Below are 17,707 nucleotides of genomic sequence, written 5' to 3'. Positions count from 1 at the left end.
CATACCAAAATTTCCATTTATCCTAAATATGTCATTCATCCATCATTAAAATATCACATTTAGTATTTCTCCAAGATTCATATTCAATAGTAATACTTTTTTCATTAACATTTTACAAGTACTAGTAATATTGGCCGGAGATGGTAATAATTTAGGGAATGGTCACACAGTTACTAGGAAGGGGAAAAAGTAGAGCGTGTTTTCCGGTGCAAGGACAATTAACCAAAAGCTGATGCCCTCCACGTGGCACAACCTTAGCCGCAGGATGAAACGCATCGCCCTTGTCTTAATGCAATCTGCGAGAGAACTGTGTGAGGAGAGTGGCAGAGGGCTTTTCTGCTCCAAACCAGTCCCCACTTTCTCACTACACTACAAATTGCACTAACTGTGAAGAGAGAGAGAGAGTACTATGGTTCATGTCTTAAATTGAGGTTGCAGAGGAGTTGTTTGCAGCCTGTGATGGCGGCGTTTGCAGAGGCGTGACTTTAATGCATCCAAATCACACTCCCAAATTTCCAATTCAATTCAAAATCAACCAATCCAATCCTCGTCTCCTTCCCTTACCCTAAATTTCTTGTCTGCACAAAGCTGCAAACTAGAGAACAAACTCCCAAATCAGACTGTCAGTCACACTTTTCCTTACTCTCTCTCTCTCTCACACACATAATTCAGTTAGTTTTGGGTTTTTTTTTTAGATATAGATAGGGTTTTGGTATGGATTTTCTCTCGAATTTGAGCACAAAGCTAGGTTTAAATAGGGCTGGAAAATGTCTGGGTTTTTCTCACTAGAAGGAGGAGGCAAAGATCACCATCAAGAGACGGAAAACAACGACGACCACAGCAGCAACAACAGTCTGTTTCTGTTCAGAAACCAAGAGATCTACAACAAGGGTTTCGAGCTATGGCAGCAGTACTACCAGCTCCACCACCAGCAGCGGATCAAAGACGCTGCTGGTGATGAGAGCTACTACGCTGCTCATCACAGATCGTCGTCGTCAGCGGTGATGCGGCGGGGCGGGGAGGGGGCCAACTGCCAGGACTGCGGCAACCAGGCCAAGAAAGACTGCGTGCATCTCCGCTGCAGGACCTGCTGCAAGAGCCGCGGCTTCGACTGCCAGACCCACGTCAAGAGCACGTGGGTCCCCGCAGCCAAGCGCCGCGAGCGCCAGGTGGCGCTGACGGCCGCAGCTGATAGTAATATTAATAATAATAATCCCAAGCGGATCAGAGAGAGCCGCGCCGTTGTAGCTCCCGCTGTCCGCTTGCCTACTTCAGGTTATGCAATTACTTATTAGTAGCACGAGTTTTAAGAAATGTGCATATTTCAATTTCACATAGTATTAAGGATTTGTTTGAAATTGAAGTTAAAAATTGATTTTTCTGAACTTTTCTAATTCACACAATTACTTATGTAAATTTCATTTCTCTATATTAAGAATCTGTGATATTGAAGTTAAAAAATGTTTTTTGTTACCTTATCTTATTCATCAAACATTAAAGATATCAAACAGGCCCTAATTTTATAATAAAATAATTAAAGAGAAGTGACAGAATGAGAGTATATAGTATAGTATCATTTGCGTGTGATGGATGTTAACCAAACCTTTTTTTCTGAATACTGTTACAGAGTAAAAGTGATGGAGAATAAATCCAGTTGCTCAACTGTATTTAATTACATTTTCTTTTATGAATTAATTGATGAGATTTATGGAGGAGAATGTGCAATTATTAACATTTTCTGATTTAATTTTGGCTAGGGTTTGAGGTGGGGCAGTTTCCGGCGGAGGTAAGCTCCCCGGCGGTTTTCCGGTGCGTTAGGGTGAGTGCGGTGGACGAGGCCGAGCAGCATTACGCGTACCAGACGGCTCTGAGCATCGGCGGCCATGTCTTCAAGGGAATTTTATACGATCAAGGCGGAGAGAGCTCCTCCTCCGCCTCTCTGGACCTCATCGCCAACGCGAGCAACTCACAGATGGCGGTGGCCGATCCTAACGTTTATCCGACCCCACTCAACGCCTTCATGGCGGGAACGCAATTCTTCCCGCCACCAAGACCTTGAAAGAGACATTTTGAGTTCATATGTATAAGATGATTAGACTAGTTAGATTGAGGAGAGCATTCAATATCCATTGGCCCTATTCTCATTGAAGAAAGCAATTAATGTCTTTGGATGGTTCTTATTGTTGGGATTTCAATTATTATGACTTTGTGCATTGGACTAATTGAATTGCTAGTTATCATTATTGGTATTTGTTTTTCATTTTTTCATCTATTTCTATTTGAGTTTTTTTTGGAATATTTGTTGTTAAATACACTTTGTACAAACATGCCTCTCTTGCATGTTTGTTGAAGCCTCTTGGTTTGTACTAATTTTTGTTTCTCTTCTTGCCTATTTTTTGCTTGAGAAAAACACCTAGTTAGGGTCATATTCATTATTTAAAATACTAGTAATAGATTTGAGTTAGTATCAGTTTAACTTACTAGATACTCTATTTGCACATTCTAATGGATGTAGGGAAAGATTAACTTAATATTAGCTATAATATGATCAAATAGTATATGATGTTTGGACAAAGAGAACAATTTTTTTGCATATTCACATGAATTTAGAGAAAAAATCTTTTACAATCTGTCATAGTATGATCAAATAGCATCGCTCTATATAGATTATCTGTACCATCAAAAATAACAAGAAACATATAATGAATGGTTGCATTCGAATACCATTTATTTTTAAAGGTAACAAAAATACGGACTAAACGAAATCAGTGCTCACAGTCAAAGACTCAAATAGTATCGACACATACTATATGTTATGTGACACAATATTCTGAGCATATTAGATGTGGTGTTTTGTATAGGCTCCTTTGATGTGTGGTACCAATATACCATGTGTAGAAAACAGAAGGTTTATAAAGTTCTCTTGAATCGAAATTTATGTACATTAGGGAGGAAGGTACAATGATATTTAGAGACCAGGACATTTCAATTCTTGTGGCATCACATGTACAATATTTTTTCTCTTAAATCTTATTTTTGCAATAACTTAATAGTATGTCAAAGTAAATGATAAAAGACAACTAGAAGATGGTGGGAACTAGAAGTCTAGGAGTAATTAATTAGTACTCCATATGTTCAAAAATAGAAGTATGAAATAACACTGTAAAAAAGATGGCATACTTATATTCTTTTTAAAAAACCATCATTAACACGTTGGGTTACTCAAGTATAATTTTCTCATTTAATACATTCCATTATAGTATTTTATTTCTCTATTTAATGTCATCTACCAATTGTGATATATATTCTGTGATGGATAATAAATTTGTTGGAGAGCACATGCAAGAAGATCAAATTACATAAAAATACTAGTACTAGTAATTATGCAAGGACCTATTAAACAAAAACATAAAAGTATTGAATCTTATAAATGTGTTTGCCGTTACGAAAGTTACAAGATGTAAACATATGCATATTTCCAGCACTTTATGGAACTTCATTTTAAGGCATGCATGCATTAAATGACGATTCGTTTCTCTAATTTATGAGTACAATTTTGAATTTAAAAAATAGAAAATACTCACTTCTCTCCAAATATACAAATAAATACTCCTACCAAATTACCAACATCACCCTTGTGTAAACAAATTGGATTTCTATTTTTCTACTCCGTTTCTAGTATCATTTCGAAATCAACTTTAATAAATTTTATATAAATGTGTAAATAGTGAAAAAGCCCATAATTATTTTAAATACTACTACAATTCATTGTAGTAAAATGTTAAGAAGTGAATGGATCATGCTTATCTATTTATGCATCCAAATGAGTTAAAATAAACATATAATAAAGGATGACATGGTGGAGTAACTAATACTACTATTAATGGAGTAAAACGGCAGACTTAAGTGAAAAATAGAGAAATTTTTGGGAACGTAGAAAGTATGGAGTAGTACTATTTATTCTATACCTAAAATGACAATTTATAATCTCAAAATGTACCCAAAATATAAATGGAGACCAAATATGAAAATAGTGATGAGACCTTTCTCTTTAGCCCAAAATTATCCATATTAATTTTAGGAGTCTATAGCAACCATTTTCTAAACACTTCTTAAAAGAGTTACTAATCTTTTAAACAATTATAAGCAATTTAATTGTAAATGGAATTTAACAGATAAAATTCATTTGTTCTGAAACTAAGTATACAAACACTAATATAGTTATATAAGGTTTCTAAAAAAAGAGAACATGTATACAACTCAAATGAATTGATTCCAGCCACATGACAAGACCATATAGATTTTGTTGCTGGAACACTCGTAGTAGTGACTGAGCCCCGAACAGAACCCGTGTTCCGTACTTGGGCCTTGCGATCAAGCTTGAGGAAGCGGCTGCACTTGTGATCTCAATATATCGTCGTGTTTCAGCAAAATCTCTTGTGATTCAATAGACCTATTATTGACAACTGCGTAAGGCCGCTCTTATCTCCTTTAGCATCTCGTTGATCCGTATACTTTTCCTGCAAGTCAAGACAACGGAACACCTCTCAGTATGACTCGCATAAAAAAAATGATATGTAAGGTGATCCCTCGGATCTAGCAACTAGCATAATGATTCTAGTTTTTCATAGCAAGCGACGAAAATGTTGAAGCTACTAGTAGTGACGAACTTATAGGAGATATCGCACGGAACATAGTAAGAGAATAACTGAACAACATAATAAACAACGAAAATAGAAACTTACAAGACACTAACACCAATAACAGCCAAAGGCCGTTGATATTCTTCAATTGTTTTCACCTTCTTCTCCTGAGAATCGGTATCTATTTGGTCACTGTCACTGGTCGAATGAGAAGCTTCTCTTCGAGATGTAACATCATTCTGCAATTCCACCACATCACATCCAATCTTCCATATTTCTTCGGTCAAATTTGGAAGCCTTTCCATTGCCTGGAGAAGTGATTACAACACTCAGTTATAACTATCTGAGAAGATCGGACAACAAGAAATGTTTGTCCATTTCCTGTTCATTCATGGACACAGACGACAGACGTACAGGATACATTTACAGAAATACCTCAGGAATGTCAATCTTATTTAGTACAACAATGTACGGCCGTTCAAGGTATTCAGGATTATACATGCGCAATTCCTGCAATATTAATTTCATTAAGTTTCATCAATTTACATAGAGATGAAATTAAGAAACAATTCATGTATAATAATAAGTGGGTTCATCAGATGCTGTTACTCAAAAAAATTGTTTGGCTATAAACGATAAATATAATAGGTATTAAATCTAATGAATACCTCTTTCACTGTCCTGTAGTCTTGCACTGGATCCTCCGCAGCTGCATCAACAACATGAACCAACAACCTAGTCCTCCTCAAATGCCTCAAAAAGTTCCGACCTAGGCCCTAGAAATGAAATGGCTAGATATCATCGTAAATTCACACCAATATTAGTGAAATCATAAAGTAATGCAAGCAATACCTTTCCAAGATGAGCACCTTCAATGAGGCCAGGCAAATCCGCTAATGTGGCCGCAGATGAAAATTGACCAGCCCCTAAACTGGGATCACCATTAAGGCGTCCTAGGTTAGGCATTAAGGTCGTAAAAGGATAGTCGGCTATGTCAGGCTTCGCAAGTGTGGTAGCTGCTAATAGGGTAGACTTTCCAGCATTTGGGAGTCCCTGCAAGGAAGGCAAACAGTATGACCATTGTCATTCTGGAAAAATGCAAACTTTATTACACATTGACTTTCTCAATCAGCGTATTACATCTGCAACATCTTAGACTGCAATATAAGTAGGATGTCTATGTTATTCGAAAAGTGTGATTCTTTAGGAAAGTACGTTAAATGTCAAACACCCACTGATCTACGCTCAAAATTGCTAAACCTGTCACCCCTTTTTACTAAAAAATTTCTTAAATGGTTCTATATCTATGCATGTATGCGGCATTGTTTGTTCACTCTAAAACTTTACTTCAATGGTTATATATATGTATGGTGTGAAATACTCTTTCTACCTAGAAAATGACGTATGTCAGTTTCGCTGAAATCTCTGATATAAGTAGTACTTACCACAAGACCAACATCAGCAACAACTCTTAGTATCAACTGAAGACTAACTTCTTCTCCAGGCTGACCGACAGCTAAAACCTGTATTAAATTATAAAAATTAAATGCTGACACACGATTTACGAATAACCACTTGAGTCAGAATTCAAAGTATTGCGAGCTCTAACCCTTCTAGAGGAAAATCAGAATAATAGATGTTAAACTTATAATGATTTCAATTTGCTCAAATGATCTGGTCCATAGAAAACACAAACTCCCCCCCCCCCCCACAACACACACACATAAATACAAATTATAATATTCTTGACACAAAAAAACTTCACTGACATGCTTATGGTGAAGAAAAACAAATTATCAAATATCTGGCATAAGTTCAAAGGAAAGATCCATTACCTTGTCATTGTCATCTCTCAGTATATTAGTGGTTAAATCCATCATCTTATTCCTCCTATGCTCTGGCAATTCCAACAAGCTAATCTACAAAGAAAATGCTAAATAAAAATGAACACAAGAAGGTCTGCATGCAAATGAACCACAAGACAGCTTTCTTCAAAATTTTCCTCAAAAGTATGCCATAGAACAAAAACAAAACAAGAAAAGATAAACAAAAGAAGTAGTTTCTCTATTCCTTGAAACTGTACTTCTAAGTATTAGCTTCAACACTTTTTGGGTTTCTCCTTTTCCATATCTTTATCCGTCAACAATCCAAGTCAGTGAGTTTCAATTATCAGCTGATATGTTAAATTTACTCCTCGGGTCATCAGGAATCAAATATAAAAGTATTAATTTGGTTTTTAGACAATATTAATTTGGTTTTTAGACAATATATCCTTACCCCTCCTTGTCCACCCTTCGCAACCAAAACTTCGTCACCTGGTTGAGCTAAATCAGCCAGAAGCTTTCCTCTTTTTTGCTTAACAACAGTCCCTGAGAACATTGCAAATATACATAAGAATCTGTTTATTATATGCAGTAAACTGATAGATCAATATAGGGAACACACACCGAGAGGCACTGGAATACGAAGCACAGGAGCAGCAAGTCCACTACGCGTTTGGGAAGAAAAAACACCCATTGCATCGACATTTCCACCTCGTTTAGCATTATACCGGCTCTTCTTGTGAAACTCCAGCAACGTATCTTTACTCTCATCCGCGTAGATCACGACATCACCACCATGCCCGCCCACGGGAAGGATAAGTGAACCATCAAAATCCCTCTTATACGAAGCCTTCTTCTTTGTTCTTGCTTTATCAAATATCCCTACTGACTTGGCAGAGCCGCTCTGGCTGGGCAGATTGAGAATGGCACCGTGGCCTCCGTCTCCGGCCCGGACCGTGATAATCACCTCATCAAAGTATTTGTGGCGCTCCTTGACCAGTATGTCAGGGTTTGGTAAAGGTGAATTTTTTACTTTAGCAAGGGCACAATTAATCGAAATTCCTTGGTAATTCTTTTTCACAGTCAATTTCCTGTATGAACAATGATGTATTGAGCTGAGTGAACCCTAATTGGAGTGCAATTCGGTGTAATTTACATAGAATTGAGTGAGAGCTTCCATACAAAAAATTAAAGCTTTGAAATTAGTTGAGGAAGTAGGAATACCTGTTGAAATGGTGGAGATGAGATGAGAAAGCAGAAAGGGAGGCCTGCGAAATTGAATTAGGCGGCAAGCTGAGGATTGAAGATGAACGCTGCTGAGGTACCGATGACAGCATTCTCTCCCGCTTCAACTGTGTTCGAAGGAGAAAAGGATAATCCACAGTGGATTCAATTGAGAAATAAGAAAATACTCTAATTAAAGTTTGAATTTTTAATCACGTTAATAATACAATAAAGAGATATTGACCCTAAAATAATACTCCCTCCGTCCCAAGATAAGTGACCTACTTCTTTTGGGCACAGGATTTAAGGAATGGTATTTAAATAAGTTAAAGTGGAGAGAGTAAAGTATGAGAGAGGGAAAAGTAGAGGAGAGGAGACTAGTGTTATGTAAATTATGTTCATTTATATCACACATTATTCAATGTGATTGAGAATCGCTAAATTAGCAATGAAACAAAGACTAAAACAGAGTACAACCATTCATTTATAATATAGACACATAAAACCAAAAAATTTGCTAAATAAAATCTTCAGATAAGTAAAATTGATATTTCAGACTAGATAATAGTTGAAAAGCAGTGATCCTCTAGCCTAACCAAGAACAAGAATACGCTTTAGGGATGAAATTATTTCCCTAAATTCAGAATACACACACTAGGTAAGATTTAAACTAAGGCTCTTCCACTTGTAAAACCTAAGCTCGTAGACTGCCTCGAAATGAAATTGGGGTCCCTTCCGAACACGGACTAGGAAGATATGCAAGCCCCGTAATTGCAGATTCCACGCATGAGCAACCAACTTAACAGAGCATTATGGACGACATTGTAACCATAGGTGACGTCACGTGCCTGTATCACGTTGACACATCCATGTAACTCGTAACACAGTGATTGCTTTGGTGGAGGCACCGGTTCGTCTAGCTCCTGAGAAAATCTTTTAAGGAGAAGGGTTTATGTCCATCCTTCAAAATACCAAGAAAGTCAAGAAAAATGAAGTTAGTGCGTTGTGACAAAAACTGGCAACGGAAAGTATGATGTGAGTAAGCACTTCCTGATAAAAAGAACCAAGGCCAGAAACCTCCTTTAAAATGGAGTATTTGTCAAGAATAGCATGCACGAACCAAAGAATTCAGAACACACACAACAGACTCAAAGCAAACATCACACCTTTCCGAGTTCCTGGCTCAAACACTGTCTAACAACAGTTGTTTGTTGTATTAGCCTTTCCATTGCTGAATAGCTGGGAAGTTTAGAGTGAGCTGAAATAAAATAGATGCAAATTAAATGAACAATCAATAGACAAATTTCATCGAAGAGAAATGCAAATGCATGGAATCAGAAGCATGTCAAATGAGGAAAGAAGTACCAAGAATTGCCCTGTTTAAACTTTCTGCAACATTTTGTCTGTGTTCAGAGCTCAGGAGATGGAACATCGGGGACTTCTCTGGTTCATCATATGCAAGCAGAGCCATAAAGTCCTGCACAGATAACATTTCCATTTGATGATGATTTAAATTCAATCAAGTCGAAAGCTGAGGGTAATTTCAAAAAAGAAGGCAATTGTTAGAGGAACATACTTCAAGCTTTTTGACATATTTCTGCTCTTTGCCAAAATCAGTCAACTGGCATTGCGCAAATAACAAGGCTTCCTGACTGCCACAAAACTTATGTTTAAACAACCATGCATAAATAAATCTTTGTTTACAATTTATGAAAATGTTTTTATCCTAAAAAAAGCAAGAAATTGTTTTCATTATCAACTCTAAACAAACATTCATTACGTTTACTGAGGCCTTTTCTTAATGAACATCACAGGCTATTTCCCCCAAACAGACAGAACAACATCAATCATAGCTAAGTAAAAACACTCACTCACGTTTTATGGGAGGACACAAGTTCAACAAAATGAAGACTCAAAAGATCAAAGTGCAAATCCTTATTTTCCTCCAACAAGCCAGGTGCAAATTCTTCAGTCATCTCAATGGCTTTGGATGCATTTCCGTCCAATGCAAAATGATAGATTCCTGCAAATAAACTGCCAAAATCAATGCTACATTTACCAGAACTTAAACTTTTTATCCAATAAGAAAATTATGAAAACTTCAGCAGTTATTTTGGCATGATAGGGCTGATGAGTAAGCTGGATTTTATTATTCTTGTGCGGACGATAAATAAAAGTTGTAAATCCTCACAAGGAGAAGCGTTTCAAATTTGTTTCCTATTGCTCTACCCTCCTTATATTCTCTATAATTCCTTCGATGCACAATCGTTTTTGCTTTATATAAGAAACTATGCACCTAACAGAACAAAAATAAGGCCAATCAAAGAAAAAAATATTCTACTTGGGTGGCTCATATAACTAGAAAAGGCTCTACGGTGATGAGTAAGTTTTCCTTCCTGAACACCCTCACATAGTTTACAAATTTTATCGCTTCCTATCACGCGGACTCATTTATACAGTCTCTAGTTTTTAATAGGAAAAAGAAAAAAAACATATTGATAATAAAATGAGTGCAAACTACAAAATTTTGGACCAAACCAAACTTTATTTTCCTAACGCTCATAGAACTCATCATACAACCACAACCACATCTCAAGGCCCTTTCCTAAAGGCTGCTCAACACCCTGTACTACACAGGCTAAAATTGAGCATCTTCATCTTACTTCACTCGATCGAAATATCCCAATCAAGTACGCAGAACTGATAATATCCTGCCCAGAGTATCCATAGGCAGAATGGCGGAATGCTAAACTTAGAAAGCAATAGTAATATGGAAAATCAAGATCCATTTTTTTTACACAACCTATGTTCATGATGGAATTGTCACAATCCAAGCATGGCCTACAAGTTCATTACTATATGCACATTCCAAAATTCACACAAATTCTGGCAATATATTGGTAAATTTGTATAAACACCCATCATAAACTCGATTTTTACATGTCATTGATAAAACCGCATTCCTCAAGCACAACTCGTATCTAAATGCCACATTCCCCAAATAAGGGTTGATCCAAAGTGCATAAAATATTAAAAGCAGCAACGGTTGGATCTCAGATGCGAAAAAGGGGTCTCCCTTACTTTTTCTTTTTTCCATGTCCTGCAGATGATCAGCAGGTTGCTTCATCCCGGTACAAGAAACGAATGACTCCAGCGTGTCCTTGAAGCAATTGTGTGCAAGATATGAAAGAACAATTGTGTGGATATCACTCTCATTTACATCCTAAAACAAAAGTACAATAATAAGCATAACAATCAAGAGAAAACTACACTAAACTTACAGAAAAAGCAAACATCAGCTCTATCATGAATCTATAATCCCAAAATATCCGAAGCAAGTATACCATCCCACTCCAAATTCATGGAAAAAAACCAACAAAAATTTCCACAAAAGTAAATTAATTGCTAAAACTGGCTTGATGCTGAAGTGTTTTATTGACTCAAGGCAAGGAAATTAATCAAATTAAAAACCGTTGAGCCAATATAGCCATCAAATTAAGGAGCAATAAATTGAACATGTCATCTACATCTAGAAAATCTTATCCTCCAATCAATCAAAAACCTAAGCCAGACTAATTCGAAGAAAAACAAGCCAAACTCTCAATCAATTCCGAAGTAAAAGCACAACAATCCGTTTGAATAAATTTGAGTTTCCTTACAATGTTCCCAAACTCCGGTGGATCAGCATCCATTTCCCCACTTCCTCCGCACAAAATTGGCCCTCAAATTGCGCCGATAATAAGTCAAAAACACCGAAATCCCAAGAATTTTTCTGCGAACTAAATCTAAGGAGTGAATTGAGCTTAAAACAAATCTTCTCTAATACGACGACGACGATGAAATAGGATTACAAGATCGCGCCTCTCTCCGGTTTCTCACGCTCCGGTTACTGGCGGTTATAGATGAGAAGCGACGACTTCGATTATTTCATTTCTTTAGCGCAAATCCAATTTACTCAAATTTTGTTTTCATTTTTTTTTTATGAAAATGCAAAAAATGAATCGGGTTGAAAGTGAAAGTTGCCAAAAACTGAAATTGGGCCTGGTTTTATGATTATATGATGATGGCTTATTTTCAGGGACGTCGAAATCCATGGATTGACCCGAATAACATGGTAAAATAGGCAGGTTAGGGTTGTAATTTTATTACCCGAATACAAAATGGACTAAACGGGTTGGCCCGAATGGATTGACGGGTTAAATGGGTGCGGGTCGGCCCGATGTGTTGCAACTTTTAATTAAAAATTATTAACTTTTAGGGGGTTTTTTTATATATATTTTTGAATCCTCAATCTTTCTACCTAATCATAAGTCTTATTTAATCTTCATTCTATACTTTTCTATCTGATCCCACAATATCAGCTTTCAAGTTCTACCTCAACTCATTATTCCACCGTCCCATCATCTGTCACTAGTGTCTTACCACACCAAAGCCAATCAAGACAAAATTAAGAAATAACACATCAAAATCTTAATATATTTATCATTTTATTAATGATTCATGTAAGATATGATTATTAATTTTCACAAAGAATTAGTTACGAACAATGTCAAAATAATGACACGAACACAATCTTTAATTTATGTTGTAGTTGATGGAGATGAAATACTTCTTTCCAAGTATTATTGTAGAATACTATGAAAATATAAAGATTTTATATAATTCTAACTAAAAAGAAAAGAATATCTAAAATTTAAAATCATTTTATAGAAGAAAATTTCGATACAAGAAATTATTTTCGAAAGCTTTTAGGCCCGAATAGCCCGATGGGTTAGCCCAAAACCCGGCGGTTTAGGGTTAGGGTTGAAAATTTATAACCTGAATAGCCCGGCAACCCGAGTGGGTGGACCCGAACCCGAATGAGTTAGCCCGATTGACATCTCTACTTATTTTTCAGTGTAACATTGAAAGGCACGTGGCATATTAGATAGTAGTACTAGTAATTAAATTTATTGATATGAAATACAATGTCGAACTTTGACACTAAATAAAATAAAATTGTACACCACATATCTCCTCTTAATCTCTTATCATGTTATAAAAAAGTAGAAGATTTAAATAAGCACACAGTCATGACATAGCAGCCACCTCATAATTTATTCGTTCAATTCTAAAATGATTCGTTCATAGAAAAATATGCATCTAGACTAGACGAGTCATTGTCGTGGTTCCACAAAACAACAACATCTAGTGGACCAAAAAGCATTTCTTATGAGCCTAAAATCACGGAATAAGTGAGGCACATTTTTATCAAAAATTTTAAAAGTGATACTCCAATAATTATTTTTTGACTAAGATAATTTTGAGAGTGGTGAATTGGAGTATTAGACTACAAAATAAGTAAATTATAAAATGTTAAATTCATAGCATAATGGTGTTGGAGTTGTTTGATATATAATCTCGTAATTCCAATATATTTCAGGACAATACGAGTTAAATAGGTAATTTTCTTCTTTATAAAAGCAATCATTTTAATCGGTTTTAATTTATTACTCTCTCGTCAATTATCTACTTTATTGTATCCTCTAGTTTATTTGCACGTCTTATTCTCTTTCCATTTAACTAAATACAATTTCCTGTAAAAAGAATACCTCAATTAACATAAAGAAGAGAGTTTGTTTTGTTTACATGAAGGGGAAAATCCATTTAGTAATACAAGCATGTAACAACCGATTTTGAGGTCGGCCAAAAACGCCATGCCCATTGCCCGATTTGTATAAGTATCACTAGTGTTTTCGTCGTATAAAAAGACTTCGAACGATATCATTTTGACATTTTATAAAATTTCATTTTGAAATTATAGGTTTGTCACTAATATAAGTAAAAAATCATTTACCATCCCTCGTACACTAAGATAGAGACATAATCGAGTTTTGAGAAACATTACTATATTTAGTTAAAATTAGATTTTTAAACTATACGGCTATAATCGATCGATCATCAGTCATAACCAATAGCTCAAAATCAATAATTGAAATCGAACCCAAAAACAAAAATTTCGGTTTTTGGTTAACCGATAACCAATCATAACCGATTCGGTTATCGACCGATTAACCATACCACCACCACCACCACATTTTAGATTAGGCACTTCACTTGATATTTTGATGGCCCACAACAAGGCTATCTTGGTCATTAAGACAATCTTCAATGGTTTAGTTCCTCCACCTTAAAAAGCATCCTTTCCCATCCAAGGTTGTTAACAGCCCCTCTCTCTCAGACATGGCTGTAACAGACTTCTTCGCCGGCGAGATCGCCACCGAGCTCCTCAAACAGCTCCTCGTCATCGCCCGCAAATCGGCGTCGTGCCGCTCCAGCGCCGAGCAGCTCATCGCCTACATCCGCGACCTCCTCCCGATCATCGAAGAGATCAAGCTCACCGGCAACGAGCTCCCTCAGCACCGCCAGCGCCACCTCGACAACTTCTCCCAAACCCTCTCCGGCGGCCTCGAGCTCACCAACAAAGTCCTCTCCTCCCCTCGCTGGAACTTCTACCGCAACATCCGCTTAGCCCAGAAGATGGAGAAGTTGGAGAAGAACGTCTCCCGGTTCATGGAGGGGCCTATTCAGGTATGAACGGACGCAGAAAAAAATATCGATAGACAGTAGAAACAATATTTTTTAAATTATATTAGAAAAAACATCTTTTTTGACGAACGCAGAAAAAAATATTGATTAAAAAAATATTTTTTTTATGGACGCAGAAAAAAATATTGATAGAAAGTAGAAACTTGTAAAATATATTTGAAAATATGTTTTTTTCGGCGAATGCAGAAAAAAATATTGATATACTGAATACATAAAATTCGAATAAATTTTAATGATTTATATTAAAATTTTTGGCAGCTTCACGTGCTGGCGGACGTGCATCACACGAGGATGGATATGGCGGAGAGGTTCGATCAGCTGAACTGGAAGTTGGGGGCGATGAAGATCGGAGTCAACGGGGACGGGGGGTGCTTGGGGGCGGCGGTGAAGAGGGTGGAGGAGGAAGAGAGGTGGTGCGAGGACAATTTGGTAAATTTGGGCTGCACGGGGCTCGAGCTTGGCAAGATGAAGGTCAAGGAGATGTTGACCGGCAGCGATCACAGCGTGGTCGGAATTCATGGGATTGGCGGCATTGGCAAAACTACCCTCGCTAGGGAAATATGCAAGGATGATCAGATTAAAAGTAAGTCCTGTTTTTCTATTTTGGTTCGTCCATAAAAAATTAGTCATTCCAATTTATGAGATTATTTATTATACATTACTAATTTTGCATCAAAATTCTGACAATGTGATCATATAAATTTGTTATATTTCAGGTCATTTCAGGGTGTTTTTTCTGACTGTTTCTCAATCTCCAAATATGGAGCAACTCAAGTCAAGAATAAGGGAAATATTGTTAGGGAGGAGTGGCAATGTCAATGACAACAGCATGGAACTAAAATTTGGATTTGAGGCTGAAAGCAGTTCAAGAATTCTATTGGTTCTTGATGATGTGTGGAAACAATCTGTTGTTGAACAGCTCCTGGTGAAAGCTCCAGGCTGCAAAATCCTCGTTGTTTCGCGCCTCAAGTTCCCGCCATCGGTTGTCGACTGCTCGTACGAGCTCGATCTGCTGTCGGAAAATGAGGCCATGTCTCTGTTCTGCCACTTCGCCTTCGGCCAAACTTCCTTACCTCTCGGTGCCGACGAGGACTTGGTCAAGCAGGTAAATAACCATTAACCGGTTTAAAGCCGAGGGGCTCAAGTCTCTACCATATTTCATTTTTTATTTTATTTTTTACTTTAAAATTTGTGGAAATTTTTTAAAATTATCTTAAGGGGAAAAAAATAAATAGAGTCAGACCAACATTTTTTTCTGCATCCGCCATCTGCTGTTACTAGTAGCCTAACCCTTATGTTCGAAATTTCGAACAGGTGGTATCCGAATGCGGAAGGCTTCCGCTAGCATTAAAAGTGATTGGGGCATCACTAAAGGGTCAGCCGGAGATGTCATGGACGAGCGCCAAGAGCCGGCTATCGCGAGGGCAGCCTCTATGCGAGTCCCACGAGGTGCAACTGCTCGAACGCATGAAAATGAGCATCGACAATCTTTCTGAGACGGAGAGGATGTGTTTCTTGGATTTGGGGGCCTTCCCTGAAGACAAGAGAATCCCACTCCACATCCTCATCAGTATGTGGGTCGAGCTTCACGACATCCCGGAAGAAGAAGCGTTCGCCGTGTTAGTCCAGCTTTCGGACAAGAATCTTCTTACACTAGTCAAAGATTCTAGGTATGGTCTTGTATCTTTTGTTTATGGTGGTTGACCCTTCAGCGTCAAAATCCTGGCTCTGTCACTGATTTTATCTCGTATTTGACAGGTCTGGTGACAAATACAGTAGTTACTACGAGATATACGTTTACCAGCACGACGTATTGCGCGATCTAGCGATACATCTGAGCAACGACGGTCCGGTCAATTCACGGAGACGACTATTGATGCCGAGAAGAGAAACCGGGCTTCCCAGAGAGTGGGAGAGGAATTCAGATGAGCCCTTCAACGCTCAAGTTATATCGATACATACAGGTTTCATTATATTCTCTCCATCCCCTCATTATCTGTCCTGGATTTTCATTTTGGGACGTCTCTTATTGTTGGGTTGCAAACTCATCTCACATCAGAAAAGAAAAAATTGAAAGCAATATAAATTTTGTCAAATTCAAATTAGTTTGGACTCTTTGGAAGTGAACCAAAAATAATAATTCAAATTATTATGCAGTCGACGATCCTAATAAGTATGTGACTGATGCAGGGGAAATGGGAGAAATGGACTGGCTAGAAATGGAGTGCCCAAAAACAGAGGTGGTGGTTCTAAACTTCTCATCATCCCAATACTTTCTCCCGCCTTTTCTCGAGAGGATGCCCCGGCTACGGGCCCTCATTCTCATAAACCACAACGCCGGCAACGCCCTTCTTCACAACACCGCGGTGTTCAGCAACGTAACCAATCTCCGAAGCCTCTGGTTCGAGAAAATCTCCCTCCCGCTCCTCCCGGCCACCACGACTCCGCTCAAGAAGCTGCAGAAGGTCTCGTTAGTCCTCTGCGACATCAAGACCGTCGAGCACTCGGTCCTCGGCCTCCCCTTCCTCTTCCCGAACCTGTCCGAGCTCACGTTGGACCACTGCATCAACCTCACCGAGCTCCCGGGCAGCATCTGCGAGATGCCCGCGCTCACGAGCCTCAGCGTGACCAACTGCGACAGCCTGGAGGCGCTGCCAGCCGAGCTGGGGCGGCTGGGCTCGCTGGAGATCCTGAGGCTCTCCGCGTGCCCGAGCCTCAGGGGGCTCCCGGCCGGGGTCGGGAGCCTTGAGAGGCTCAAGTACCTCGACGTGTCGCAGTGCGTGAACATGGGGTGCCTGCCGGATAAAATTGGGGGGTGCCGCAGCCTCGAGAAGATCGACATGAGGGAGTGCCCCCGGGTGAGGAGCGTCCCGGATTCCGTCGCGTTCTTGCATTCGCTGAGGCGGGTTGTGTGCGACGAGGAGGCCGCCGGGCTGTGGAAGCAGATGGAGAAGGCGAGGCCGGGCTTGTGTCAAGTTCCGCAGGAATGCTTTACGCTCGACTGGCTCGCGGAGTGATGAAACGGCGTCGCTTAAAAAAAGATGTAAATTAGCGACGAAAATTATCCGCAGATAGTTTTCGTCGCCAAAGGAGTATCGAGCGGTAAACATTGATGTAAATATCAATAATGTTAATGCTTTACTCTCGACTAGCTCGGGAGTGAAGAAATGGCCTCACTAAAAAAAGACGGAATTTAGCAACGAAAATTATTTAGCGACGAAATATCGAGCGGTAAACACTATTTGTAGTGTTTGCTTCATCTCAATCTCCATTGATGTAAATATCAATAATGTAAATTACATTATTCTATATCCAACTTTTCATTCAAATTTTTTCTTCAATTTTAATTTGTCTTAATTCCATATGGTCTATATCCACAACAAATAGTTACAACATTTTTCTATTACTAATTGAGTAGACATAGTGGAA

At 38.3% G+C, this 17,707-nt stretch overlaps 4 protein-coding genes across 4 annotated transcripts; 2 read left to right on the top strand and 2 right to left on the bottom strand.

Moving 5' to 3' along the window:
- The first annotated feature begins 333 nt into the window (after positions 1-333).
- Positions 334-2,222, top strand: LOC125224114 (protein EXPRESSION OF TERPENOIDS 1-like). The gene is made up of 2 exons (XM_048127464.1): positions 334-1,275; positions 1,758-2,222. Exons 1-2 carry the CDS (start codon positions 768-770, stop codon positions 2,057-2,059), a joined length of 810 nt encoding a protein of 269 aa, XP_047983421.1. The 5' UTR covers positions 334-767; the 3' UTR covers positions 2,060-2,222.
- A 1,923-nt stretch (positions 2,223-4,145) lies between these two features.
- LOC125218134 (probable GTP-binding protein OBGC2) lies at positions 4,146-7,865 on the bottom strand. Its single transcript, XM_048119738.1, has 10 exons — positions 7,691-7,865; positions 7,091-7,557; positions 6,921-7,012; positions 6,479-6,562; positions 6,089-6,166; positions 5,496-5,696; positions 5,312-5,419; positions 5,079-5,153; positions 4,746-4,951; positions 4,146-4,520 (listed from the first exon to the last, which is right to left on the bottom strand). Exons 1-10 carry the CDS (start codon positions 7,801-7,803, stop codon positions 4,457-4,459), a joined length of 1,488 nt encoding a protein of 495 aa, XP_047975695.1. The 5' UTR covers positions 7,804-7,865; the 3' UTR covers positions 4,146-4,456.
- A 354-nt stretch (positions 7,866-8,219) lies between these two features.
- LOC125218885 (glucose-induced degradation protein 8 homolog) lies at positions 8,220-11,664 on the bottom strand. Its single transcript, XM_048120677.1, has 7 exons — positions 11,350-11,664; positions 10,772-10,913; positions 9,566-9,713; positions 9,267-9,342; positions 9,056-9,167; positions 8,857-8,948; positions 8,220-8,651 (listed from the first exon to the last, which is right to left on the bottom strand). The coding sequence occupies exons 1-7, from the start codon at positions 11,380-11,382 to the stop codon at positions 8,607-8,609; spliced, it is 648 nt and encodes a 215-aa protein (XP_047976634.1). The 5' UTR covers positions 11,383-11,664; the 3' UTR covers positions 8,220-8,606.
- A 2,202-nt stretch (positions 11,665-13,866) lies between these two features.
- On the top strand, positions 13,867-17,619 carry LOC125185452 (probable disease resistance protein At4g33300). The gene is made up of 6 exons (XM_048081986.1): positions 13,867-14,260; positions 14,537-14,861; positions 14,995-15,383; positions 15,593-15,948; positions 16,037-16,242; positions 16,469-17,619. Exons 1-6 carry the CDS (start codon positions 13,913-13,915, stop codon positions 17,293-17,295), a joined length of 2,451 nt encoding a protein of 816 aa, XP_047937943.1. The 5' UTR covers positions 13,867-13,912; the 3' UTR covers positions 17,296-17,619.
- The last annotated feature ends 88 nt before the right edge of the window (positions 17,620-17,707 follow it).

Source organism: Salvia hispanica, chromosome 4 (genome assembly GCF_023119035.1).
Source record: "Salvia hispanica cultivar TCC Black 2014 chromosome 4, UniMelb_Shisp_WGS_1.0, whole genome shotgun sequence".
Lineage (NCBI taxonomy): Eukaryota > Viridiplantae > Streptophyta > Magnoliopsida > Lamiales > Lamiaceae > Salvia > Salvia hispanica.
The sequence above is the reverse complement of the archived record's forward strand: the minus strand, read 5'-3'. Positions and strand labels throughout refer to the sequence as shown.

What these genes read in the sequence shown, in the direction of transcription:
- LOC125224114 (XM_048127464.1), top strand. Translation starts at nt 768, where the DNA reads ATGTCTGGGTTTTTCTCACTAGAAGGAGGAGGCAAAGATCACCATCAA. An exon ending in TGTCCGCTTGCCTACTTCAG is followed by an intron (nt 1,276 to 1,757) that starts GTTATGCAATTA and finishes AATTTTGGCTAG; the next exon opens with GGTTTGAGGTGGGGCAGTTT.
- LOC125218134 (XM_048119738.1), bottom strand. Translation starts at nt 7,803, where the DNA reads ATGCTGTCATCGGTACCTCAGCAGCGTTCATCTTCAATCCTCAGCTTG. An exon ending in CATCTCCACCATTTCAACAG is followed by an intron (nt 7,558 to 7,690) that starts GTATTCCTACTT and finishes TTGTTCATACAG; the next exon opens with GAAATTGACTGTGAAAAAGA. An exon ending in GTTATTGGTGTTAGTGTCTT is followed by an intron (nt 4,521 to 4,745) that starts GTAAGTTTCTAT and finishes CTTGACTTGCAG; the next exon opens with GAAAAGTATACGGATCAACG.
- LOC125218885 (XM_048120677.1), bottom strand. Translation starts at nt 11,382, where the DNA reads ATGGATGCTGATCCACCGGAGTTTGGGAACATT. An exon ending in GGACATGGAAAAAAGAAAAA is followed by an intron (nt 9,714 to 10,771) that starts GTAAGGGAGACC and finishes GTTTATTTGCAG; the next exon opens with GAATCTATCATTTTGCATTG. An exon ending in TTTAAACAGGGCAATTCTTG is followed by an intron (nt 8,949 to 9,055) that starts GTACTTCTTTCC and finishes ATTTTATTTCAG; the next exon opens with CTCACTCTAAACTTCCCAGC.
- LOC125185452 (XM_048081986.1), top strand. Translation starts at nt 13,913, where the DNA reads ATGGCTGTAACAGACTTCTTCGCCGGCGAGATCGCCACCGAGCTCCTC. An exon ending in CAAGGATGATCAGATTAAAA is followed by an intron (nt 14,862 to 14,994) that starts GTAAGTCCTGTT and finishes GTTATATTTCAG; the next exon opens with GTCATTTCAGGGTGTTTTTT. An exon ending in ACACTAGTCAAAGATTCTAG is followed by an intron (nt 15,949 to 16,036) that starts GTATGGTCTTGT and finishes CGTATTTGACAG; the next exon opens with GTCTGGTGACAAATACAGTA.